This window comes from Platalea leucorodia (genome assembly GCF_965183815.1).
Source record: "Platalea leucorodia genome assembly, chromosome: W".
Classification (NCBI taxonomy): domain Eukaryota; kingdom Metazoa; phylum Chordata; class Aves; order Pelecaniformes; family Threskiornithidae; genus Platalea; species Platalea leucorodia.
The window spans coordinates 44041038-44068378 of record NC_138859.1 but is presented as its reverse complement, the minus strand read 5'-3'; the positions used below and the strand labels follow the sequence as shown (position 1 = coordinate 44068378).

Below are 27341 nucleotides of genomic sequence, written 5' to 3'. Positions count from 1 at the left end.
GAAAGAAAGCAGAACGTTAGGATAGGGGATTTAAAATAATGAGCACATTTGTGAGAATCTGCCCGAGGGAAAATAGTTTAGAAAATTAAAAACTCCATAGTAACAGACTGAAAGCTGTTAACCAACATCTAATTAATCACAAACTGCAATCCCCACAACGAAACATTAAAAGGAATTACAGGCAGGAGAAAAATATTCATGCAGCAACTAAGCTTACCCAGACCGAAACAAGTACTAAGAAAAAAAACGCAAAAAAACCACATAGTGATGACACCTGAACAAAAAAAAAACCCAAAACAAAACAACTTTTGATGAAATTATCAGGACTTTACTGTGAATATGCCAAAACCAAGGTTATGTTGTATACGATCAGGTTTTGTTTTTTAATATCTAGCAGAAGGCAATCTCTAGGGCCCCAGCCTCAACCTAAATATAAAAAAAGAAAAACCCTGTTGGCAACAAGCAGCCATCGGGCTGTGGTGAGCACAATCACACTGCACGCTGGCGCAAGCAACGCTCGGCCATTTTAGAAGCACAGGTTAGTCTTTGGCTACAGTTTGCCATTATACCAGCTGCCAGAGGGCACGGTCACTGCGAGCTTGCCCGATTTCTGTTGCTCTCGCTTCGCTCCAGCCTTTAAATCTGCTCGTGCAGATTCTGCGTCTGGCCAAAAGGTCCCGCAGAGCTGCCGCAGCTGCGTGTTTCCTGTCCCTAGGGCTACGCAGGGCTTTCACGATCCAAAGTCCTGCTCATTTGAACGGTGAGGAATCAGACCTTTTGAAAACAGCAACTTTTAAACAATCGTTAAGAAAGGGTCTCTCATCTTTCCCTGATTATTATTATTATAATTAAAACATTAGAAACCTGTCTCTCAGTCTCATTTGCCCATCAACAAGTTCCTTTTTAAACCTGCCGTAACCATCCCGGATACTTAGACCTCTCCTTACAACAAAGCGTCCACTTGGACACAGTTCTTTGGGGGCCGTGTGGGGCTCTTTTTGCTTCTTCCCCACCCTTTTACAGTTAAAGCCCAAAATAAATTGCAGAGGAAGACAAGTCAACGTGCTGTAAATATTGAAACAGCCCCGCGTCCAACAGACCGACCTCCCTCTAGGGATGCCTATGCAATGGGATCTCCTCCTGGTGCAGGCTGGAGAGCTGAGGGGTCGGACGATCAGAGGAGAGCAGAAGAAAACAGAAGCTGCTGGCCAGTCTGGAGCAAGTCACCTGGAAATGTCAAAACCAAACATGAAATAAAGGGCAAGCCAGTGCAACTGCTTTATGAGGAGATTGCTTTTTATTAAATAGAAGGTTGCGAGTCCTGAATCTTGAAAGGCTCTTAAGAGTACGTTAAAAGCTGGGCAAAACAAAAAGCAAGCAAACAAACAAACAAAAAATAAAAGGACCTGACGATCCATAGACCCAAACCTTTACACTTTATTTAATATAAAATAAGCTTTGCAAAAACCAGGTGGACTCAACCTATGGAAACTGATTTTGCACATCCTCCCATGCTGTGTGTTTATCTGAAATATATTCCAATACGATGCAGAAGAGAGACCTCAGCTTGGATCTGAGCGTCGCAGGGCAAAAAGAACAAAAAACCCCCCAAAAACCAACCACCCTCCACACACACAAAAAAAATGAGAATCTGGGATTATATAGCACTCACCAGGATCTTTTTATTGAGAAAGCTCAAAGCTCATTCAGGGTCTTTTGCTCATTAAATTGTCACCTTAACACTGACAGGGTACAAGAGGAGGTATTTTAGGTTAGATGTTAGGATAACAGCAGATACAGGCTTACGGAAGAAAAAGACCATAGCTTTTCTTATCGAAACAGTTTTGATTACCTGCAGAGTCGATATTTATCACAATAATTCTACTGTGGAACTTACTACACTAATAGGTCATTTGAAAGTAAGCTTCTATGGTAAAACTGCGATGAGTTCGACCAGTATTTTCAAAGCAAAAGTCAACATTTTCACTTAAAAAACCCCACGGCTCCACTGTTTCAGTCTAATGGGTTGGTCTGAGGGGAAAAATCTGGCTGCATGATGAAGTATGAAAACCACATGGCTAACAGAACTACCGATCGTCAGTCTGGAAATGTTTAAACCACCTCAGATCTTCCTGTTCGAGCGATGCAGGAAACTCCAAACCATACAATTAGGATAAGAAGAAAAAGGTTAAGAAAAGGAAATCTGGAAATTGGTTTGAGGGATTAAAAAAAAAGAAGAATCAAATGCTTCCTTTGAGTAGCTACAGAGCCTTAAACACAGTCTCCAACTCATAAACACAAAAGGAACATTATTAACACGCAGAGAATTTAACTTTCAAGTGCTGACCTGAAAATGTGATTAAAACCGCCTGTGACCACAGGTGTGCCAATTGCCTCTCTGGTTCGCATTTGTAATTTACCAAAAGACAGTAGTTCCTCTCAAGTTTTCAAAGCAAAACTTAAATACTCAAAGGCCATTTGATATTGCCACTCCTAATTTAGGATAGACGTCTGAAAAAACACTTCTTGGTTCCCCACCGCTGCCTTTTAGAAAATAAGAGAGCTGAAGAGGAACGCCCACACATAGAATCTCTCTGCAGACAACAAAATCTCTCTGCATCTCAAAATATTTCTGCCTTCTGTATCCTGGGTAAGCAGAACATGGAAAGCTCATTAGCAGATGACGTAGCGGACAAGTCTTGAGCCACGAACTTCTTTCACTCTCTGGCAGTGACGCAGGATATTGAGGATCCTATGGAAGCGCTTATCCACTTTCAGTTGAGTGAACTCTTTGATATCAGCCTCCACAATAAAAAATTCACCTGGAAAACAAAGAATGCCTTTGCTATAGAAATGACTATGTTGTAGGATACACTTAACATTTCACAAGTAACAATACAACCTCTTTTTAACAATTCCACACGTTGATGAAAAAATGTAATCAGTGGTAGGACGTTCCTCTCAGGAACTCTGTTCTACTTTCCGAATTTGTCACCAGAAAGAAGAATTACCAACCTTCCCATTAAGTTCAACCACCCTGCATCGTCCACAGGCCCCATTCAGTGAGAATCATAGAACCATAGAATGGTTTGGGTGGGAAGGGACCTCTAAAGCCCATCCAGTCCATCCCCCCTGCCATCAGCAGGGACATCTTCACCCAGATCAGGTTGCTCAGAGCCCCGTCCAACCTGGCCTTGAATGTTTCCAAGGATGGGGCATCTCCCACCTCTCTGGGCAACCTGTGCCAGTGCTTCACCACCCTCACTGGAAAAAATTTATTCCTTATATCCAGTCTGAATCTACTTTCTTTTAGTTTAAAACCATCACCCCTTGTCCTATCGCTACAGGCCCTGATAAAAAGTCTGTCCCCATCTTTCTTCCAAGCCCCCTTTAAGCACTGCAAGGCCGCAATAAGGTCTCCCCGCAGCCTTCTCCTCCCCAGGCTGAACACCCCCAGCTCTCAGCCTGCCCTCACAGCAGAGCTGTGCCACCCTCGGAGCATTTTTGTGGCCTCCCCTGGCCCCGCTCCAACAGCTCCATGTCCTTCCCGTGCTGAGGACCCCCGAGCTGGACGCGGGGCTCCAGGGGGGTCTCCCCAGAGCGGAGCAGAGGGGCAGAATCCCCTCCCTCGCCCCACTGCCCACGCTGCAGGGGATGCAGCCCAGGAGACGCTTGGCTTGCTGGGCTGCCAGAGCACATTGCCGGCTCATGGCCAGCATTTCATCCCCCAGCACCCCCGAGTCCTTCTCCTCAGGGCTGCTCTCCATCCCTCCATCCCCCAGCCTGTGCTGATACCGGGGGTTGCGCCGACCCAGGTGCAGGACCCTGCACTTGGCCTTGTTGAACCTCACGAGGTTCACACAGGCCCATTTCTCCAGCCTGCCCAGGTCCCTCTGGATGCCATCCCGTCCCTCAGGCATGTTGACGGCACCACTGAGCTCGGTGTCACCGGCAAACTTGCTGAGGGTGCACTCGATCCCGCTGTCTATGTCATTGATGAAGATATTAAACAGCACTGGCCCCAGTATGGACCCCTGAGGGACACAACTTGTCACTAGTCTCCATCTGGACATCGAGCCCTTGACCACTACCCTCTGGATGTGACCATCCAGCCAATTCCTTATCCACCGAACAGTCCGCGCATCCAATCCATATCCTTCCAATTTAGAGAGGAGCATATTGTGAGGGAGCGAGCTCCGGCTGTTGTCAGCTGTATCTACTACATCTCTCAAACCATCCAGGCTCCTCTATCAGGGTATAAAGTCCGTGGCAGTCCAAAACAGCACCCAGTGCCAGAGAGGAGACGTTCCGCAGATGTGCCAGAAGATGGGGATAGTACAAAAATCAGTTGACAGCACACCTTGAAGAGCCTTGATGGCTAACAGTAAACGCTTTGAGGCCTTGCCCGTAGGTGTTCTGCTCTTACTGACATCCAAAGCACTGACGTGAGCACAACCCATGCCCAAAGATCATAGCACAGCTTTACAGAGAAAGGCGTCACGTTTCGGTGTTTCAGTCGTGGAACGCGGTTGAGTAGCAGCGTAATTTGAATCCCAAGTAATCGCTCTGCAACGTCTGAAATAAGCTGTGGCCTGATGACGTTCTCTCAGCAGGCACTCAAGTTCTGGAATTGGCCCTTTGCAAATAAAAGCAAGGAGCCCTGCGTACATCTGAGCTATGCAGCCCACCGTTCCCGTGACTTCCATCAGATTTGGAAAAGAATAATTCTACGTTGATTAAGAAAATGCAAGAAAAAGACTAACCGCATGGAAAGGCATCCTCCCCGTGTCTCTTTAAGAAAATGGCATAGGAAGGTCCTGCATCAGAGCTGGCGGCCCATCCCTTCTTGTAGTTGATTAACTACTTTGAAAGGAAATTCTCATTATCCAGCGCTTGTAAGAAACCAAGGCCTTGACTGGAGTTAAAGCGTTTAAAACGCCCGCAACAGAACGCCAAGAGAAAGTCCCCACAAGCTAACAGCAGACACGGGGAAGGAAGGAGTTATTCTAAGGACTCCACAGCTAAATCCACCAGCTGTGACTTCACATTCAGTCTTTATATGCTGCTGAGATAGGAGATAATTATAGATCTCGTAAAATGACTGCACATTTAATACTTCCTGTAACATGGAGTAAGGTTTTAACCACGCATCTTCACAAAACCGTAAGAATGAAAAGCAATCTGAAACCAGCAACGTGCTAATTCAGGTATAAGGAAGAAACGTCCAATTATCTCGAAGGAGAGTAAGTAGAAGGAAATAACATAGTCTTTTGTAGTGTTGTGCTTCCAAGTCTTACGAGAAGTCGCAAGGCTAGGGGTGTTCTAGCTCGGGAAAAGAGGACAGCGTTCTCCCTCCTCCTTTTACCCTTAAAGTAAGGCAGAGGCAGCACCATCTTAGATAAGATGGAGCATCTCTTCTTGCTATTTATTGGAGAGTCCTTCCAGTGTGTAACTAAGGAGAAAGTAGCTGATGCTAGCTGGAAAGCTGAAGATGCCAGGAAAGCTTTTATTTATTCATTAAACAAGTACAATGGAGGTTTACACAGGCAAATCTATGTTTTTATGTAAACGCTTCATCTTGAAATTTCATCTTGTGAGTGATCTAACAGGACACGCGCTCCGCTCTGAAGGAGCATCCAAGGATGCGACGGCCATTAGAACTAAGGTCCCGGAGTGCTGTTTATAGGCGCAGCGTTCCCCAAAATATTGGGTTCCCCAAAATATTGCCTGTTGAAGAATAACAGGCCACGTTTTCTCACAGGCTGGGCCTTTGAGAGTTGGTGACGCAGATGTCTAATAGGAAACAGAATCTTCCAGAGACAGTAACTGTCAAAAGCTGGAGGTCTTCCCCCAGATGGGAACTATACTGGAATTTCAGAGCTTGCAACACTGCCGAATTCACATACAGATGAAAAGTAGAAAGGTTGTTTACTAGGAAAAGAAAAAACCTGCATAACCACTTAAAATATAACTACGGTTGGATAGAGACCATTTGCAATTTCCAGTAACAGGGCAATACCCCTAAATGGTATTAGGAAGCCAGGGATAACCCGCATACCGGTTTCGCAGTATCTGGGGGAACATCGGAATATCCTGAATCTGTGCAGAATACGATTTCTTCGTGTATTTGCCCAGAATTCAGGGCAGCAACGTGCAGCATAGCAGGATCTTTTTCATGAAGAAACCAGAGCTGGCTGAAGGGCAGTGGGTTGGTTGGAAACAGCAGGCCCATGCGCTAAATAACTAGCTAAACTAACTGAATCACCTTACTGGCTGGGAAGTTACCCTGATAAACCAGGCAGCATCTTTTCTCCTCTTGAAATCAGAGGAAGAGGTCGGTTGGCAATCAGCCCAGGCTGAGAAACTGTGGGAATCCTAAGCAGAGACACTCACAGCAGAAATTTAAGCAAACAAATCAATGAATGCACAACCTCGTCCTGAAAACTGCAATGGATAAAGACATTTAATCATTTTGTGCTGGCCAGATAAGAGCCATCTGACAGCCTGCCAGACCTTTTCTCTAGACTTTCTAGATGATTAGTCACAACAAACAAAACCAAAACAACCTACCACACACACACACACACACTCTCTTAGATGCTGAATGTCCTAGTTTCCTAACTGAATTTTCCAACATAAGCAAGAAAATAAAGACCGTCTCTCAGGTACTTGAAGAAATTAAAAGCCTCAGTTTTTCAGATTGAAAAAAAAACCCTTTCTGGTAGAAACTTCTCTCTGACTAGTTGTAGCTTTCTCAAGTTGCTAGAACGGCTCCTTCGTTGCAGCCGAGGCTGCTGTAGATCACAATACAGACTAAGCAGCATTCCAGGCCTAGGAAGGCCCTTCTAGAGTTTAGCCTCTCCTCTATAGCCATGGGCTCAAACTCCTTACTGTCGTCCTGAGGACAGTAACAGTTAAAGCAAAAAAATACTCTTAAGTTAAAAATGATGAAGCGAGTATGTTAAGAAATCCCAGATTAATACGAGCCATTGTTAGACTGAAGCAGAACTTGTCTAGAAAAAAAACCCAAACTATCCAAGGCCAAATCAGAAGCCAGTCACGTGAAGTAGTCTAGCTGCGTGCCTTCAGCATGTTTTTATTAAAGTCCTTTACAACACTGACTTTCATATGACAGGTTTATCCTATAGGTCTCAAAATAAAGTGCCAGGCATCGTATCAGAATTCCTTCCCTACAGAAGAGATGCATTTAGAATCTAGAAGTTAGCGCTGTTATCGCCATACCATAAATAGTGAGAGTCTTGATCAGCAACAAATCCAAAGGAAGGAAGAAAAAGCCGTGGTTTGTCAGAAGGTGACTCCTGAGCACCCAGTGAACGCGCTTAGAGCAGAATGTTCTTGCGTTCTGTCCAGGGCGAAAATCGAGAGGCGGGCGCCAAGGTCTTGTCAGAAAAAGAGCTCTCTTTCTGTGAGACAGAAGAGAGTTTGCTCCACGCTTTATGTCTGAACTCGGAAACACGAGGGCATTCTAAGGACACCGCCAAGCTTGATACGTGCAGTACACCCCTCCAGGAATAATTACATACTTGTTCTCAAAAGGAAAGGAATGTCAAAAAGGAGATTTTAATATTAGAGATCTACTGTGCCACATATCTTTGGAAAAACAAACCTGTAAGTACAACTTGCTTTTAAATTGAGAGAGATTTTGGTGCATTTTCGCTCCCTCTATGCTTTTAGGAGGAGAGAACTTTTTAAGGTTATCAGACAGCCCTGTCTCTTCCACAAAGTCACTGCAGCATGACTGATTACCCAGATTTCCCAACTTCAGAACACATTTTTAACAGTTCATGTCCATTCTAGCTCAAAAACTGAAAACACCGTTTATGCAGTTTGGTTATCAAACTAGGAGTTTCCAGAACTTGTAGTGATTCCGAATTAAATTTTTGCACGCTCAAAGTTTTTGCTACAACACACTGTGAAAGTGACATGTTTTCAGTGAAAATAAATAAAAAGTAACCGAATCAGTTATGGGAAAAAACTTCAGTCACAACAATAACCCTTGTTGCTACACTATAGGACTTTATCCAGAAGAGGTGACTGGATTTTATACTGACCACCCAGTTCTGTATAGCAATAAGACACTTTTAATCCTTATGGCCTAGAATCTGATCTGGAGACGAACCTCATTTCTGTTCTCCTCCCCGTATCTCAAGGGAGAACCACAACTTTCATTGCTCCGGACTGTCGAAGCGTTGTTTGCCCCCCTGGAGCGGACAGAAATTCTTCCGGGCCAAATCTGATTTAGACCGTGGCACCCCGTGCTGGGAAGGGAGGGAAAGCCCTGCTAAGTCTACAGATTATTTTTTTTTTCCCCTCCCTGTTCTCCATCTGAGAATAAGCAATAGCAGGTTTTCTAAAATTTTTCAGGACTGATGGTTTTAAACACTCCCACAGGTTAAACCATTCCACCAAATTCCAGAGTGCCTGGATGGACTGTTTTCTGAGAATAAGATGTTATAAGTTACACCGTAACATGAAAAGCACGTGCTGTCATTAGTCATTCAATATTTTGTCCGGTATTTTTATACTTGGGCTGCGATATCCAAATGCCGTGAGTTTGGTACAAGCAAAGGTAAAAAAAAATACCTTTTGTATCCTTAGTTTCTTCTTCCAGGAATCTGTGGTAGAGATTTCTGACTGCCGTATTCATAGATTTCAAAGGCTGATGCAAGATCTTGTACTTGCCCACCACAGCCTTGTTCATATCTTGAACAACTGCATTAATCTGATCATATGTTAAACGACCTTTCATATACCTACAAATAAAAATAAAAATCAGTAACCAGAAAGTCACAAATGAAGTTCCGTGTTTATTTTGCTCTTTCATCAGCCGTAATTGAACATGCTATTCCTAGTTAGAGGCGGTTTCTTCTGCTTTGTGTTAATGAATAAACGTCGTAGTTAATTTTGTTCATTTCCTTGATTGTTTAAGAATGTTAAAAAGCCAGAAAGATAAAACATTAGGAAGTTAAATTAAGAAGTAAAAAATATCCAGTGCTTAAGCTGTAAGGAGCGTTTCAAAACGGAATAAAGGTTGCTTTTATAGCATACCACTTAAACTACAAACGCAGAAAAATCAAGCAACTTTGCAGAAAACATAACACAAGCCAAAACTGAAATTAAATGTTTCTGCCTAAGAGTGCAATTTGGTTCATATCACAATCCTAAATAACCTGTATTTGATCTTACAGCCATTCCTTTGGGGGTTTTTTGGAAGAAATATCACTTTTATATTGTTTTCTATATTTTATTGTGCGGCCTACTGAGCTAAAGACAGTTCTACACTACATACATCCGCTTCTGAACTTTCAGAGCATTTCATAAAACTAGTACTAAAATAATAAGATCTGTTGATAACAGCCTAGAGGTACAGGAAGCACAGAAGAGAAAAAACAAAGTGATGTGGAAATATTAGAACGCTGGAATATTTGCAAGTCAGGCTATTCAGCATTTATAGATGTAAAGGCATGCATTCAGGGAAAAGGCAACATGCTACAAACTGAGAAGCCATTATATAAAAATGAAATCTGAAACTCATATGACAAGCAGTAAGCTAAATATAAAACAAAACCGCAGAAAACACTGCAGTAAAAGCCAGGGCAACCTTGCAACTAGAATTAGCCTGCGATCACCATTCAGCCACTGCAAGGACCCAAACGCGGCCGTTTGCATTTGGTTCGGTATCAGTTTGCAGATGCGTGGAATTGAGAAAAGCATTAAAATTCAGTTTAAGAATGAATGGGGTTCTGTAGGTCAGGACATCAGGCAGCTAAAAGCTGTGGGACAATAAGATTGAAAAGATCAATGAACAGGAAATTTTTCTCTCATTTTAATCTGAATGGAAAAACTCAATCTTTGGAAAACATACAAAGAATTTAAAGCACAAGTAGCTAATCAATTATAAAGTCAATAGTCCAAACCAGAACGTGGGCAGGCATTACACAATTGCCAACTAAAAATAACTGCTTGCTGTAGAATTTAATAATAGCCAGTCCCTGCCGGGGAGACAGGTCTGCACGAGGTGTGTAACAACTCCTGAAATCAAAGCAACTTCTCTAATTCCAGACTGAATTGCTACTAACTTCTTTGTAGCCCGTTTTCAACTTTATTGATATTTTGATTAATCCAAATTCAAAGTTGGAGGTGCACCCATTTTTATAAAAACGCTCTACTTGGCAGACATAACATCTTTTCAAATAAAAGCAGCGCTACCACCCCTGAAATGCAGTCATGCTCAGCCTAAGCAAGTAACACAGCCTATAACCAGAGAAGGGCTTTGCCTGTATACATTAACTGCTATTTATTGCTCTCTCCGCGTCCCTTAGCCTATTTATAAAGTCACAGGGGAATGTGCAGAGCTACAAAGATTAAAGCCAGAGGTATAAAATACCTGTATTTAAGTTCCTATGCTCCCGCTATCAATAGACATAGAGTGAATACACTTAATAAAGCCAAGAGAACACCTCAGCTCATCCCGACGCAGAAACAGAGAAGCAGGATTCAGTTGCCTAAAGCCCAGAACCGAACGCTCTTTGAGAGGCCCTCAGGCATCCAAGATGCTCACACAGGGCCAGCAGATGTGCTGGGGTTTACAGAAAATTCAGTAACCTGGCAGTACGTGCTAAAGCATCTGCGATGGCACCAGTCAGTTCTGCTTAGGCAACTGCAGAACACCATTAGCAGCCAGGCAGCTGAGCCCTTTTCTGGTTTTGCCGACTGTACTGACCGGGCGTTCGGTGACAACAGTGGGAGCGGGGGCACTCAGTGAGCGTGGAGACCCCCGCGTCACAGACACGTAAACGCAGGCACCTTAATCTGAACCTAAACTCTGTCAAGTGGAATTTTTCTTCTGTGCATAACTCAGGATCGTAAAAACTCCAGCTGTTCCACACTTCTCATGTTTCTCTCCAGCCATGGCTAGCGCACCCATAAACGCTGACCTTTATTTCAGTCCATACATACGCTAATATAAAAACATAAAGTTGAGAAGTTCCAAATTCATCCATTTAATTCAGATTTAAAATAACTTCAAAATCTGCTTCACTACACCAAAACCAAAAACATTCAGAACTTTTGAAAAAAAAAAAAAAACCAAGTGACCCAATTTCTTTTTTTAAGCCCCAGAAGCCCTTTTCAAAACATTTTTTTTTCCATAGGTATGAAAACCAAAGCACAGTGCTCTGTTCTTCAAAGAAAATAACAACATCAATATATCACGTAGATACCACTGGAAAAGAGATAAATCTCCTAATGGCCAGCCCTGCTCCCTCAAAAACACTTAGGCTAAAAGAAGCATATATTCCCCCAAGTTACCATCTTCTGAGACTTTAGAGTTATAACGAATGCGCAGATTCTAAAAATATCTTACGCGGTAGGAATTTTAGAGAGAGAATAAAGCCAGCATTTTCCTTTGCCTTGAATTCAAAGTTAAGTGAGACATCCACTGCGCAATTCCCTTTTTCTTCCTCCAAAAAGCGTCTTTCTGCAACAGATTCGAAGGCTAAGATAATTTGCAAGTTTTTTGCTGTGCGAGAGTATTGCGTTTGATCGAGGTGCTCCATGTCTGCACTTTAACACAGCAGGCATTTTCTTTAAATACCCGCTGCAGAGTTCTAAAAATATGAAGTCACTGAAGAATGTATATCCCTTTTAGTGCCCTAATGATGTTAGGGATAGATTCTTCTTCCCTTTCAGCACAAAGTCGGGGAAAACCACCTAGGTTTTTCAGTTACAATCTACCACAGCTGTGGTAGGAAGGAAGAGAGAGGAATGAGACTCTTGGCTGATTCAAAACCCACAATACCCAGCTGGTAAGGGATTTAGACACATATGTGGTGCATATGCACAGTTGTGCTTTATTAAGTCCCTCAGACAGGCTTAGCATAGGCACAGCCGCGCGGCTCCGGGACCGGAGCTGGATAAAAATGCAGTAGTATCCCTTGGTACTATTGCCAACAGATCCTAGAGAGATCCTACATCAGAACCAGTGCTGATCTGGAGAACTGGGAGATGAACCTGATTCTCATTCTTCTAGGAGAATATGTTAGGAGTGAGAAAATTTGGGTCACAAACAGCTGCTGCTTAGATTTGATTAAATAGTATGTGAAACGGCAAGCTTAGCGGACTCCCCCAATCTTGTATTACAACACTGCCAAGCAACAGGAAAAAAATCGGTAGATTAATAGATCTATTTAAATTCATGGAAATCCACAGAACAAAGAGGCTTTTCCCATCTGAATAAAAATATTTCTATAGCCCCACAAGCAGAGTCTAAGATGCAACCTTTCTATAAACCAGCAATTAATATCAGAGTATCCAGCTGGCCTCCGTCCCCATTCTCCCCACCCACGAACAGCAGTGGAAAACCTTCCACTTTCAAGGAAAATGAAACACTTGAAGGGGTTATCAGGGAAGATCATAGCTTTAACCGGAGGCTGAAACAACATTTGGCTAGAATGGTCTATGTCTACTCTTGCCTTAGCAGAAATAAAGACCAAAAATTCCCATGCTCCACCTTTACCTTTCCAAAATTTTATCAGGAGAGAAGTACCTAAGGGAGTAATCCCACCAAACACTAGAGATGACCTGCAGAATAAAAATACCAGGTGCGTGCACTTATAAGAAATAACCAAGAGAGTCCTTTATTATTAGCTCAACATTCAGGCTCCTCCATTTTTTGGATCGAGCAATGTGGTGGAAGAAAATGGACGTTGCTCACCTGAAAATTTTGAAAGCTATAGGAAAGATGATTTGAAAGCCTCACGTAAAACACAGACTCAAAAAAAAAAAAAAAAAAACATCTTATTGAAACGAGTGTTGTCAGGCAACAACCTGAATCTAGAGTCTAGATAACAATTTAGCCTTAGGCATCAACAGAATTTTCTTGGTTTTGCAGAAATATTTGTCATTGGCCCCAAAATGCCATTTAAGCAAAGTTATTCCTACATGACAGATTTCAGACAAGGGTATCTATTAATCAGGTCCCGATGGTAGGGGAAAAAGCCCACAGCTTTCTATTCCAGAGATTTGGGATGTTTCAGTGGGAGGTGTTTTTTTGCTTTTAACAAGTCTGATTTCTTTTCCTGTCTCAAAACAGATTGATAAGTCAAGACTTGAAGCTTTCAGAAACCAATAGCTGGGGCAAATAAAACCAGCATTTATCATTATTCTTCCTTTTAAGCGTAACCGTACCTTTCATCTTATGAGATGATGGCTTTTTTTTTTTTTACACGTCAGTTCTCAAAACAAGAAGAGAGCCCATCTGTTAGCCAGTATATTTCTGTTCATACAATTCAAGTGACTCTGGAGATCAGAGGTTTGGGTTTTAACTGATTAGTTCTGATCTTCCCAACATATACCTAAAAAAGAACCTAATTAGCTCTATTCATTTCATTTTCAGGTTTGCCAGTATTGCATATAAAATATTTAGAGCTACCATCGTGATGTTTCATCCTGTGGAACATTTAAAATTTCAAAACATCTCTGTCAATCTCAGTTCTGCAAGAGCTCACTTTCTCAAACCTACGTTTGCCGCCCAAATTGGCATGACAGGGTCTAAGAAAAGCCACGCTTAACTTACGCAGGAACGCTTTCAAATTCTTCCACAGTTATTAAGGGTGCTTCTTTAATAAGTCTTGCCTCTTTTGCAGGTTTCTTTCCACGTTCGGGTTCTACGACTTTTGTTTGTTCTTCGCATTTCACAGTTAGCCCAGCGATGCTGTAAAATGAAGGAATATTAAGTGTATAAATAGCAGATAAGTGGTAAGGTGAATAGCATTATATTATATTATCAAGTCTGCTTACTCACAGACCTAAGTTCCAACCCATCTGTTAGGCTGGATGAACACAATTCACCATCTTTCCTGAAAGAAAAATAAATAAAGCAAGCCTACTCGATTTCAAATTGCATACTTTAGCTGACTTCATTATAGCTCTTCATTTCTCAGCTAGAGAGGCTGCTAGCAGGTGAACTGGCAGCAGCCCAAACGCAGCGCAGAGCAGTTAAGAATTCAATGTACCATTACATTTCACAGAACATGAGGCCTCGCTTTTTATCAGATGAACCACAGCACAGAGCTGCAGCCTAACAGGCGGATTCGAAATACTTCACAGCTCTTTGAAAGAAGTTCAAATCTTGGGAAGCCTGACTCATCCATTAATCTTTTGAAGCAAAGAGATTCAACACCATCCAGCAGGCTGGGATAAATTTTTTTTTTTTTTTTGGCAAGATCCCAAAAGCCGAGGAATTTCCTGCTTTGAGTGATTATTAGAGCATTACTTTTATAAATTCACCCTTCCTCCAAACCCTCAGCTTCGAGCCTCAAACGCCGAGTTATTTGCCAGCCACCCACCTAGCTGCTCTCCTACTCATCGGTAGAAGGACAGCAAAGAGGGTGCATTTGGCCAAATTCACCGTCCTCTGACTACAAGCACGTTACGGGGCCGTGATGCGCAACAGAAATCACTAACGCAGTGCCGAGCTGACCTGTCACAAAGAACTGATCCTCTGCTTTGATCTAACCTTCCCACAAGAAGAGATCTCCGTGCGACGTGGGGCCCTACGAATGGCACAGAGGGCTGGGATTTATGTGTCACTTGATGTGACCCCCCCCAAAACCCGGTGTCCCATTTCCCAGGGAAGACGGCTGCAGCGCGGAGGACAGCGAGTGCCACCTGCTGGGCTCCCCAACTGCCGGGACACAGTGACAGGGGAAGCTCTGCTTTTGGCATCTGGAAGGGAAAGGCCTTAGATACGTTGAACTTGCTTTTTATTTCAGTGAGATTCTTCCGGTAAATAAGAACAGCAAAAGCAAGAACACAGGAGAGAAACAACAGCTAAAGTTCCAGTCGTCCGCATGGGCGTTCTCATTCTTTCTGAGATTTGAAGGCCTGTCTCACCCGTGTTCAGCTGCTCGCCCTGCTCTCCACGTTACTTCTCTCATGAGATTCACTCAACCATCAGCTCCCCAGGCATTTTGGGACACAGAGGAACAGAAACGGAGAGGGTCAACAGAGAAAGGTTTGGGGAAAAGGACTGAAGACCCATTTACACCGATACAGATGGGTTCTGACCAATTACAGTCTGTCGGGCACCGACAGCACAGCGGTTGTAAGCTGGCAGAGCACAGTCTGTAGAAAATGATTGGAAAAAACTTGCTTAGTTTTACATGTGTGGTTCTGTCTAGAAAGGGAAGGAGCAGCTAAACTTGTGTCACAATTAACTTCTTGATCGAAAGCAGGACAAGACTGGAAGTGAAACCAAGATCCCAAAGAATCTTTTTGATATCAGAGGTAATATAATCACTAAACAAGCCTCGTTTGCATCTAAACAATTCCCAGGAGCGAATGTGAACTTAAGGTAAAGGTTTTTCCTCAATTAAGAAAGTAAGTTCTGAAAAGAAGGCTGAAGCCCAGTGACAATTTCTGAAGAACTTCCATTCTTTCACACATAAAAAAATAAATTCTGCAAGATCTAAATCGAAAAGGAAATTGAAAAGGAACAAGATATCTCTAGACACATTTTAGGAGGCTATTTCCTAAACTGAGGGTTCATGTCTGAAGGGCAGCGTTCAGAAAAAAAGCTTTTGCGCAAGTCATCACTTTACCAGATAAGATTAATCCAAGTTTCAGTACAAGCAGTACCTACACGGATGAGAATATTGCTACGCACTAAAGTTACAGTTTATTTTTCTCTTCTGTAACCTTGTTTCCACATCCTTAACCTTTTACTTTGCTGGAATACACCTGTAATGTTTTCAGCCTGAGGTTTGCCTGGCATTAGGAGCGAGACCAGGTAAAGCTGATAGATTCAGGGCACATAGTGAATTGAAATAGACTGAGGCATTCTGACAAGCTACAAGGGTGGAAACAAGCTGTGAGATCTCCAGATGTTAGAATCTAGAAGAGACCCCCATCTGGCACACGCTAACATCACTCAAAAATAAAAAGCAGTTCCAACAGGCCAGCGAAGGAACTGACCACTCTGAGAAACCTCGTCGGAGTTATAAAGTCTTAGGAACCTTCTGAATAATAGCTGTTGTTTCACATATTTGTGTCTCATTCTCTCACTCGAGCTATTTTATTCTGAACAGCTTCTCGGTACAGCCCTCTCAAAGGCAGGTGGATGTCATTACCAGCTAAAATAAATGCCAGGCTGCTGCAGGGAAAGGAGAATAAAAATACCACAACCATAATTCAAATCCCCACAGAAAGATGATTGAGTTAGAGGATTTTTTTTTTTTTTTAATGATATTTGGAAGAGCAGTGTTGAATTTCAGTTCTAGTGACCCGGCATTTGGATCGCTAACCCACCCTTCAATCCTGAGGTACCGCAGCTACCGAATCAGTGTGTTTCCAATTCTAAAGCAAGGAACGCTCAGATTTATCGAAGAACTCGCTTTCTACTATAATTTCACACCTGCCACTGGAAGCTTCCATCTGAACAGCTCGGTATTTTATGGGTTTTTCCTGAGGGATTTGTTAGGGTGCTAGCGCAAGCCTGGTAGCAGTCAAGAGCAAACTCTAGAATCAATACATATAACACGCTTAGCTCCCAAAAGTTCACAGTTAATACACAGTAAAAGGAGCAGAGCTGGACAACGCTGAAGCTGGACGCTGCCGGGAGTGGCCCGCTACCTCCACACTCAGGTACCACATACCAGCTCCGAGTTGGTTTAGGCAGATAGGGAGGAATGTTTTCACGGAGGTGCTGTGCTTCATTTTGCTCTCTCTCAGCAGACTTCTGGAGCTCCTGAAATTAACGTTAGACTTCATCAGAAATCTGACACTTAATGTCAAGCAAGTAGTTTACTATTAGGGTGACGCTAAAATAATTTTTTAACTGTGTCAGGTGTTGTTTGCTCTCTCCCTATCATCTTACCTCTTTACTTCCTAATTTCCCCAAGAGCAACTAGCAAAGCTCAGGGGAAAAAAAAAAAAGCTAAGAGTGAGAAAACACAAGGTTAACTGTCCTTGCCCTCAAAGTGTCAGAGAAATTTGAGTGGGCAAGAAGTAAATCTTTAACAATATACCCTAGCAGGTCCGGGCAGGGGAATGGTGGTGGTGATGATGAGATACTACAGGAAAACTCATCTACAGGAAAACTCATCTACGTTCCCCAAACAACCCTTTCACAAAAGACTTAACACACAAAGGCGCTGCAAACACACGCTAAACCAACAGATAAATATTCTAATCGAATCGTTTTCACGGCTCTTGCAAGGATGTAAAAATAGAACTCCTCTTTAGATCACAGTATCTATTATGATAAAGACATACTTTCAATGTGTGCAAATTTTTTTTTTTTTGAAGCTTAACATTCACAATGCTGGAGAGCTGCTTAATAAACCACCAGTAAGCCCATTCCGAGCGCCAGCTCCACTTATAAGCAGCCTCACGCATCCAAACTTAGGATCTAGAAAAGAACGACTACGCGCTTATCAAAAATTCCTTTGAATCCTTCGGTATTTTATGAACAGGAAAAAAAAAAAAAAAGATTACTTTTAGCAAATTTTTCAGTTTTTCTTGATGTTGAACTTCCGTTTCCATTTTATTCAGGAGCTCATGCAAGAGAACCATCTCATCTCCTGTTTTACAGAGCATAGATTTGAGGGATGGTTCTTGACCTGTTAAAGAGAGAGCGTTCAGCCAAAACAAAACCAAAATCCCATTTCCCTCCCCTCCACAAACAGTGATTGTCTACTAACTCTATGCTCCCCAACCACCGTATCTTCCCAGGAGAAGCAGCAATATTCACTGGTCAAACAGTCAACCTCCTACTCCATACAGCCCACAGAGTTCAAAGCTGCTGCGGGAACAAAGGCCCCTCTCCACCACGATGCTGGGAAGCGCTGAGCTGTACCCACTACCGCTGCAGGGGGAGGACACAGTTTTTAAACACGGCCTGGCTTTCACAACTGCTTGCCTGCAGCACCCTCTTCTCCTTCATGATCTCCCTCTCTTTCGGGGAGCTAGAAAGCCACTGCCCTCTTTGGAAACGGTTATAGTTCCTCTTCAAAGAGGAGGTTACCCTAGCTGACCCTCCCAAACGACGTTTCAGTCATCCTGTGTAACGTCTATTTGTGCCTAGCAAAGGAGATAAACCTAAAACATGCAGATCAGTTTCAATACCTCAGTTTAAGTAAGTTTGCTACCCACTGCGTGTTTACATCAGAGCCAGGCACTCCTGGAATGCCAGAACAAGACACCTGTAGAAACCTCCATCTGTGCCTTTGCACATTTTTGTAATTAGGCTTAATGTACTCACCAAGATATTTCTTCTCCCATCTGGAGCTTTCCCCACCAAGTATATAGAATATAGGGTGCATTAACCCCCAGTCTGCAAGTCCCTCAGAGGAGCATACTTTCATTTTGCTCATGTTCTCTGCTTGGCACCTGGTTCCTTGATAATGCTCCCATTTTTGAATCATAGAAGGCTTTGGGATGGAAGGGACCTTCAAAGCCCATCCAGTCCATCCCCCCTGCAGTTGGCAGGGACATCTACAACCAGATCAGGGTGCTCAGAGCCCCGTCCAGCCCGGCCTTGAATGTTTCCAAGGATGGAGCATCTCCCACCTCTCTGGGCAGCCTGTGCCAGTGCTTCACCACCCTCATTGTAAAAAATTTCTTCCTTATATCCAGTCTGAATCTCCCCTCTTTTAGTTTAAAACCATCACCCCTTGTCCTGTCGCTACTGGCCTTGCTAAAAAGTCTGTCCCCATCTTTCTTGTAGGCCCCCTTTAAGTACTGAAAGGCCACAATAAGGTCTCCCCGCAGCCTTCTCCTCTCCAGGCTGAACCCCCCCAGCTCTCAGCCTGCCCTCACAGCAGAGCTGGGCCACCCTCGGAGCATTTCTGTGGCCTCCCCTGGCCCCGCTCCAACAGCTCCATGTCCTTCCCGTGCTGAGGACCCCCGAGCTGGACGCAGGGCTCCAGGGGGGGTCTCCCCAGAGCGGAGCAGAGGGGCAGAATCCCCTCCCTCGCCCTGCTGGCCACATTTTGCCATCCTTGCTCACTTTTGTTGTTTTTCTCTATATTTTCCTTGATTTCCACTTCATGTTACGTTCCTTCTCTAATTAGAGCATTCCCATTTCCTGCAAGGAAGTGCAAACCAAAACCCTCTCTTCATTTTCTTTACCTATGCTTCTTAATTGAAGAGTCTTTTTAATAGTCGAAATCTTTGTGTTGACGTGAAAGCATAAATCTTCCAGGTCTGAGGACGCCATGTTCCTCTATTATCATACTGAAGGGAAATAAAAAAGAATGCAGTGATTTAAGACCTACGTTGCAAACACAAAGCACACAAACAGAATTTTAAAAGGACCCTGATGCGTCAAAGAAGCAAAGGGAACTTAAATGAATCAGTAAATGTAGTAACTACCTCTTATTTTACTAAATTGAAAACAGGAAAGTACAAAGTGACTGGCATAAGGCAAGACAAAGCAATTTCCCTGAACTCTGGAGATAAATGTGGTGTAATATCAGTGCAACGATTCCTCATGAAACTGTATAAATCTTTATTATATTAACGTGTTCGCTACTAATGGAGTTGGAAGTTTACTGCAATAACATCTGCTTTGTATAAAGAACTGCTACAAGGCTCTCTCAGGGAGCTTGGATCAATGATCAATATTTAAAGAGGGGGTTTGGTTGGTTTTTTTTTAGAAAAGACCAGTAATTAAACAAAAGAAAATGTGCACTTGCTCGCTAGCAGAGTATGGAGGCACAAAAAGTAGCATTATATACGGGTTACTCTAGCGTAAGTGTACTTATTAACTCTGTTACAGAAAATAACTGATAAAAAACGTTGCTGAAATACGCCTTCCCCCACGGTAATGTAACAACCCCTTTGTCCGGCGGCCCTTGTGTTTACAGCGCTCGCACGGCCCCCTCTGGCGGTTACCTCACACTTGAAGCTTTTATTTTGCCCTTAGTTTTAAAACACCACGAACGAGCACGTTTGCTTAATGCGTTATCAGAGACTTGCCGCCTCCCGCCCCTGAGGGGAAGCCGTTACCGCCCGCCGCAGCGCCCGCCCTCCCTCTGCCCCCTCACGCTCCGACCCAACGCGAGCGTTCCCTCCCCCAGCGCCCCGCTCTCACCGCCGCGACGCCCGGAGCCGGCTCCTTCGGGACGGCGAGGGGACAGGCGGCTTGCGGCGAGGGGACAAGCGGCTTCCCGCGGGGGGGTAACCCCGGCCGGCCCCGCCGTCTCTGGGCGGCAGCGCCGGTTCAAACCCGCCGCCCTCAGCCGGCCCTCGGAGAGCGCAGGCGCGGGAGGCGGCGGGCGGGGAAGGCGGGAAGCGGGGAGGGCGGGAGGCGGCGGCGCTGAGGGGAGAGGCCTCCCGCGGCGGTGCCGCCCCCAGGAACTGGGATTCCGCCGAGCAAAAAAAGCCCCCACAGCATTTATTAATTGGTTATATAAATTAAGTTTATTTCGGCATTCAAGAGAAGACAAAGCCCTCTAAAAGTTAAGTCACTTTTCAATATACACGTACTGGTATGTCTCCTAGAAATCATCATCACCCATTGCTTTTTTTCTCTGGCGGGGGGGAAGATAAATAAAGAGCTTACATTTACCCCAAACTCCTTTTCTTCTAATTAGCTACAAATAGAAAGGTTTATTGCTCAGGATAGAGTGCTTATCCCTCCAAATTAAAAATAAGCAAATACACAGTTGCTTTTCCACAATTCTCTAATAAAGAATAGCTCCGAGTTCCCTCCCCCCCACATCACAGGTGTAAAAACAACCAAAAAAAACCCCCAAAAACCTGAAGAACTGAGAAGCAGATGGACATACAAATGCGTGACGGAAGGACCATTTGTAAAGCGGCGATGCAATCCAAGAAGCGACCGCATTCAGCAGACCTTTAAGGAGAAAGGAAAACTGGCAAACAAGGAGTCGCGTGATGCTGTCAGACAGTAGGTTATTGAAGTTACTTGATGCCGTCAGACAAGAGGTTATTGAAATTGCTTGGTACAAGAATGCGTCGTCTTAATATTTTTAGCGGTGAAAAGCGGTCAGACCTTCAGTGGCGGCGGCACTAACCCCTCCAGCAGTCCTGTCTGCACGACCACACCGAGCCAACGTCCCCTGTGACTCCCATCTTCCAGCCCGTATTCGTCTCCATAACTCTTGCAACTTCTACGTTAAATGGAGAGACATAGTCTGTCTCAAACAAGAGAGGTTTTTTTGTGGTTTGTCTGTCTGGCAAACCATAAAAGCATCAGTAAAAGGAGAAAAAAAAATTTTTCAAAAGCCCTGCTTCATAAGCAATTTTTAATGTCAAATAATAATAAAAAAAGGACCAAAAAAAACAAGCCAGAGAGATGTCCCGAGCCCAAATGCTCAAAACACACGTCCCCTCCTAACCTGGGATTGTTCACATTTGCTAGCTGCTTCAAAAAACAACTCAAATGCCTGTTCTAGACTTGAAACATGGGGTTGTCTTGCATGAACAACCTCTGCAGTAAACTGAACTACAACGTATGACCTTAAGAAGGAGGAAAAAAAAGAACAGAAACATCATCAGATATAGAGAAAACTTATTCTAACTCCCCATGCTTATGAAGAATATTTGAACCTGGCATTCAAAAGTTTCTGTCGCTGTTTAACCACGCCATGGGAGTCATCTGATGTTTGTGCAGACAACTGAAACCCCTCCTGCAGTTTCAATCAGTTTAGTGATTAAAAATAGTATTTCTTTTGCCTGTTTTAAGGGTAGAGGAAAGACCTACAGAAGAAAGATTCTTTCTGGAGTCTATCACACCATCTCGTGCTATATAAAGTCACAAATCCAAATCTACAACAACTTTACAGAAAGCTGTGTTATGCAAGATCGGGGTACATTACTGTTGGGCGCCGAATATTGAAATTGCCGTTTCGCATCACACGCAAGAAACTTTCCCTAGTCAATACACAATGTTCTTTCTGTTTCATGTACATAAAATAATGTATTTAGCAAGACGGTCATAAATTGTCCTTTAGCGTCCATGTCTAGAAGTCTATCTTATCGTCGGGAAGCAAAAAAAAAAAAAAAAAAAAGTGATCTTTGCGTTTTATTAAGCAAACACCCCTGAGTAAAGAGGCTGATATCCACTGTCTTCTCTCTTGCAGGTAAGCACGCAGACACTCAGCATGCCAAAGAACTGAAAAAGAGAGGGAGAGAGATTTAGTTCTGCTCTTATTTTGTTTCAGTCATCAGACCCAACACCTATATGTTCATTAGACTTTTTCATCATAGCAAGGGCGTTCTTTTTGTATTAAAAAACACGTAGAAGATAAATCTATAGAAAGTGAGTATTTTTTTTTTTTGCATATCAATTTCTAATAATAGTTCCAGCTCAACTTTTTCCTCCCTGGTTTCTCCCATTAATTTACACATCCACATTAATTCCTAGTTATCTTACTGTGGGAAAAAATTCAGCGAAAGCATGGGATTATTCTGGACTTGAAATGAATGCTTTAAAATATTTAAGTATATAAAATATGCAAATAAAGACAGTGCAGAATATGCTAAGGCAATCTTTAGAGGTGATCACAGGAGAGATCCTGGTGGGAGGGTTCATCACAAATAATAACGGGACATGTAATCAGAGTGTAGAACTCATCACTTTTATAGAGGGGAGGGAAATGATGGAAACGACGTCGCTGAGCCGTTTAAGTCCATGAGATCAAATGCCGTGAACAAGCACCTCTCTGCTTGGGCCAAAATTAAGAAAAGGGAAGTTTAGCTAAGCAAAGCCCCAGTCCTGAGATGACATCTGGAGGGATTTTGTCTTCTGCATCGGGTTCAGGAGTGGGATGTTAAACAGTAGGTGTTCTGTACTGGCTCGGAAAGCAGCTATTCAAAGAAAAAAACACTTTTCTGTTATTAAATGGTTCAAATCTCTGTCAACAAGGAACAGGTTACTGATCTTGGAGAAGAGGTACAGGGAGCAATGGCAAGCAACGGCAAACCGCCAGGCTAAAATTTACAGGTCAAATCTTCGAAGAAATGCCTACGCAACTTTGTGATGTGCCAACTGCGAGGAGTTTTACGTCAGGGCTTTTCAAATCTAGTTTTCACCCACAGGATGATCTGGTTTCACATTTCATTTAATTCGTTCTTAGAAGTCTATAAATAGCCCCTCTGGTTTCATTCCTAGTCATATTTCTAGTCCATTTTGATTCCAGGTCTCTAAGCACAGGACTATTCATTGGGTTACATCTAAAAACAATCTTCAATGAGCAATTTTTAAAATCCCAGTTAAATATAGCAAAGCTGATTGTTTTAATAAAGAATTCTAGATCTAGGCCTTGTAGCACACCCAGCTTTTTGTAATTCCTACCAAACGACGAAGATGGATTCCCCGTTGACTTGCCATCCCGAATCCCCTACTAGTTTTTTGGATTCCTCCCCTTACCATCAGGCAGATGAAATGGGGAAAGTTAGAAGAAAACAAGTGAGGAACAGAGGACTGGGTCTACTTCAGAGTCAGGAAAAGGCTGTAGGCTAAAAGGACATGGTAGAAGAAAAAGCCCTGGAATTAAAGGATAAACTATTATTTTCCGTGAGGGAAGAGGTAAAACATTTACCTTTACAATGGCAAACCCCAGGATTACAAGCATAGCGTAGCTGATAACACTCTGCAGCCCAGACTCCAGCTCCTGGGCGCAACCCTGCCATGAAAGAGATGGGTGAAAACAAATCAGAAGATGTAATTCAGCTGGATGGTTTTTGGCTTTTTTTCCTCCCCGGCACTTCAAAGGAAGCAGGACCTCATGAAGCCCATCTAACCAACCACTGCAGGCCTGAGGGCTTCCATTCTTGTCTTCCAGACCCGATGGCTTGTCGTTCACCTCTTGCCTGGGGAGAGGCACTGACATTTGCTGCTTCTCCGAATCTCCTCTGGCTCAGGTCACCTAAAGAATTGCCCAAAACTCAGAGCCAGGAAGAGCAGCAATGGTATCTATCAAAGGCAATTTATGGGCTCGTGTCCCAGGCTGAAGAACCTGGGAGGCAGTTGTCCAGATTCGCGGTCAATCCTAGCAGAGCCTCTTCCCCTACCCCAGATCTGTTTGAACAACTGCGTGCCCCTACGCTCTGGCTTTGTCACGTTGCTTCCGTAGCAACACGAAATGGAGGACTGTTACCAGCAGACAGACAAGATCAAACCTCCAGTCTGGTGCCCCTCCGTCATCATCTAGGAGCTTTTATAGAATAATATGAGAAGGAGGTTAACTAGAGGAAAACCACGGGGAGAAAAGGGTTTGGGGCACAAATTGCTGGAAAGAATTGGATGAAGTTATCCTTAAACTCTGTGTAAAGTGCCTTCCTCATCGGTTCTGGCTGGCTGAGAATGATCGTGGCCCAGCTGTGAAACTGTGCCCTTTATCCTCACCCGTGTATTGAGTTCCTGCGGCTGATCCAGACGCCCTGTGCAGTTCTTCATATCTTGCCTGCAGCAGCTCAGAGGGACGCTGTTGTTACCGGTGGAATTAAACCACTGTGTGGCCGTCCAGTCGCTGTAGTTCTTTACCCCACAACAATGAAGCTGCCAAACACAGGATAGTTATGGGGATGCATGAATATATATGAACCTCTACGCTAACGTCGAGTTGAACCTCTCTTACGCGTACGGGGCAAGAGGCGCCCGCAGTATGCAGCAGATTTACAAGCAGCAGTATTTCAGGCAAGCAGTAGTAGATAAAATAGATCAGCTTCCCTTCATACACTATTACCTCCTTATTAGTTTATTCTTTGTGAAAGCTCTAATACTAAAGTGACAGGTTGCAGGATAGAGTCTTCTGTCATCTTTCTGTTTTATGGTACAGGATTCTCAGCAGCAGTTATTCATACGTACTCATTCGTTCTGATCCAAAGGCCGCTCATGTCAACAAGATCATTCATTTACGTGAACTTCACACCAGGAGCCTGAAATTGCCAACTCTGCCAAGTGGGGAGCACCCTCAATTGCCTTGGAGAATCAGATGCTAAACACCGCTGCGGAGCCGAGTTCCCGGACACGACCGTACTGACCCTCTTCCCCTCCCTTCCCAGCCCAAATTCCTTGGTTAGGACCCAACTGTTCTTTTCTAAATAATTCTCAGGACAATTTAAATGTTTTCTTACCTGTTCTTGCAAGTAATCCACAACAGTAGACTCTGTATTTTTCCCATCATACTTCTCAAAGACTGAGCTCATTGTGCCTTGCACGTCAGTTTTTACCTATTTAGAGAAGAAAAAAAATACATATTAACAGGAGAGCTAAGAATTTTATCCAGTGGAAACTGAAAAAGATCTGTATCCCAACTAAGTCAGGGGAAAAAAAAATGAAAAAAAAGAAAAATAAAGCGATGTTTTAGATAAAATGCAGGTAGCACTTAACCAGAACCACGTTCCTGGACAGAAGCTTGCCTCCCCTGATGGAAGAGCCCTCTTTTCTGAGCATCAACAACCGTTTAATCCAACTTAGAGATTGTTGCGATGCCTGCCAGGTACTGTATGTATTCGCCGTGTTCCCGACAAAGGCTGATCCACACAGCGGATGGTGACATCCCTATTCCCACTTCCCCTGCAGATTTCAGGAGAGGGGATGAAGTGCAAGAAAGCTGGATATACCGGAATGCTCCAACAACACATGATCTATTCTTTCCTGTTAGGTTAGTACAGAGATGCTAATTCTTCGCTTACCTTTTCCCTGTAAACAAATCCCAGGACAAAAGCGGCTACTTCTGCTATAAAGATAACCAGGATAATGGCCAAGAACTGAAATTAAAAGACAGAGACTGTAAGGAAGAATTCCACAGCATTTGAATTCAATCGCACATTACCCATCACATTAATTTATGGTGCTAAGTTATCGTTAGCTGTTGTTGCCTCTCCAATTAAAATCATTTCCAGAAGATAATTTAGGCGATTACTGTGCACGGCTGGGACTATGACTGCGGTTCCACAGGATCTGTGCCCAAGGCAGGCAGCCTCCTGAACGCTGCCACGATGCGATCTGTGTGAAGAGCCCGTGAAACGCTTCACGAGGTGGCTGTCCAACAGGACGCTGCACGAAGAAACCAGCAGCTGAGTTAGGTGCGCTGGGCACCGCTTGCTGAGCTCATATTGCCTTCAAGGCATGAGCTGGGGGTGCAAAGCCACTTAGCTTGAACTTTTCTGGGTTTTTAAAAATCATTCCAGAAGAAGTGGGGGCATACTTTCAGGATTCAGAGAACTAAAGTCAGCACAAAAATACTTTTTTGTTGTTTTCTTGCTTTGGAAATTCATATCTCCTCCTGTTCCCTCACCATCGTCCTCAAAACGTGCTACTCTCCACACTCATCTCCAGCAAGCTAGCTAAGGCCGAGCCATGAAACTGCCCATGACTGCGGGTATTTGTCTGTAGAAAGCAGCGCAACTAATAATTTAGCCTGCACCTCGCTCACCATCACTCAGTGCGTCACAGCAGGACGTAACTCCCATGACGGAGCAGGGCTTCAGCAGTATCTTTCAAAATAATATTTCACTTTCTGTTCTGTGCGTGCTGAGAAGGTCTAGCATAGTACCTCCCATACCATGCAACAGGGTGAAGAAGAGGACGTCACAACGACCCCAGGCACCGCTGCAGGTGTGGGGAGGAGCGGCTGGGAGCTGCCCGGCGGGAAAGGGCCTGGGGGTGCTGGTCGACAGCCGCTGGACACGAGCCAGCAGGGTGCCCAGGTGGCCAAGAGGGCCAGTGGCGTCCTGGCTTGTATCAGGAACGGTGTGGCCAGCAGGAGCAGGGAGGGGATGGTGCCCCTGCGCTGGGCACTGGTGAGGCCGCCCCTCGAATGCTGTGCTCAGCGCTGGGCCCCGCACCCCAAGGCGGCCATGGAGGGGCTGGAGCGTGGCCAGAGCAGGGCAGCGAGGCTGGGGCAGGGGCTGGAGCACAAGGCTGGGGAGGAGCGGCTGGGGGAGCTGGGGGGGCTCAGCCTGGAGAAGAGGAGGCTGAGGGGAGCCCTCCTCGCTCTCTGCAACGGCCTGAAAGGAGGCTGGAGCCGGGGGTCGGTCTCTGCTCCCCAGGAACAAGCGATGGGACGAGAGGGAACGGCCTCAAGCTGCGCCAGGGCAGGTTTGGGTTGGGTATTGGGAAAAACTTCTTCCCCCAAAGGGCTGTCAGGCCCTGGCCCAGGCTGCCCAGGGCAGGGGCTGAGTCCCCATCTCTGGAGGTATTTAAAAGACGGGCAGACGTGGTGCTTGAGGACATGGTTGAGTGGGGGGCTTGGCAGTGCTGGGTTAACGGTTGGACTCAATGATCTTAAGGGTCTTTTCCAACCTTAACGATTCTGTGATTCCATGATTCTAAGAACGTGCAA

The 27341-nt window shown here is 44.2% G+C and overlaps 2 protein-coding genes across 3 annotated transcripts in view; both read right to left on the bottom strand.

Annotated features, from left to right (window-relative positions):
- Nucleotides 1-2673: 2673 nt before the first annotated feature.
- Nucleotides 2674-19240, bottom strand: LOC309601678 (SKA complex subunit 1-like; the record flags this gene model as incomplete). Its single annotated transcript, XM_082334844.1, has 6 exons — nt 2674-2822; nt 8605-8774; nt 13598-13735; nt 16677-16768; nt 17518-17642; nt 19153-19240. 6 exons carry the CDS (start codon nt 19238-19240, stop codon nt 2674-2676), a joined length of 762 nt encoding a protein of 253 aa, XP_082190970.1.
- Nucleotides 19241-20783: 1543 nt separating this feature from the next.
- LOC309601672 (tetraspanin-36-like) overlaps nt 20784-27341 on the bottom strand; it is a 30725-nt gene continuing 24167 nt past the window's right edge. For both annotated transcript variants that reach the window (XM_082334839.1, XM_082334838.1), the window contains exons 3-7: nt 25690-25764; nt 25129-25224; nt 24398-24550; nt 23592-23675; nt 20784-22162 (exon numbers count right to left, since the gene is read on the bottom strand). In XM_082334839.1, the coding sequence (XP_082190965.1) occupies nt 22076-22162; nt 23592-23675; nt 24398-24550; nt 25129-25224; nt 25690-25764 (495 nt within the window). In that variant the 3' untranslated portion in view covers nt 20784-22075. The remainder of the gene's footprint in view (nt 22163-23591; nt 23676-24397; nt 24551-25128; nt 25225-25689; nt 25765-27341) is intronic.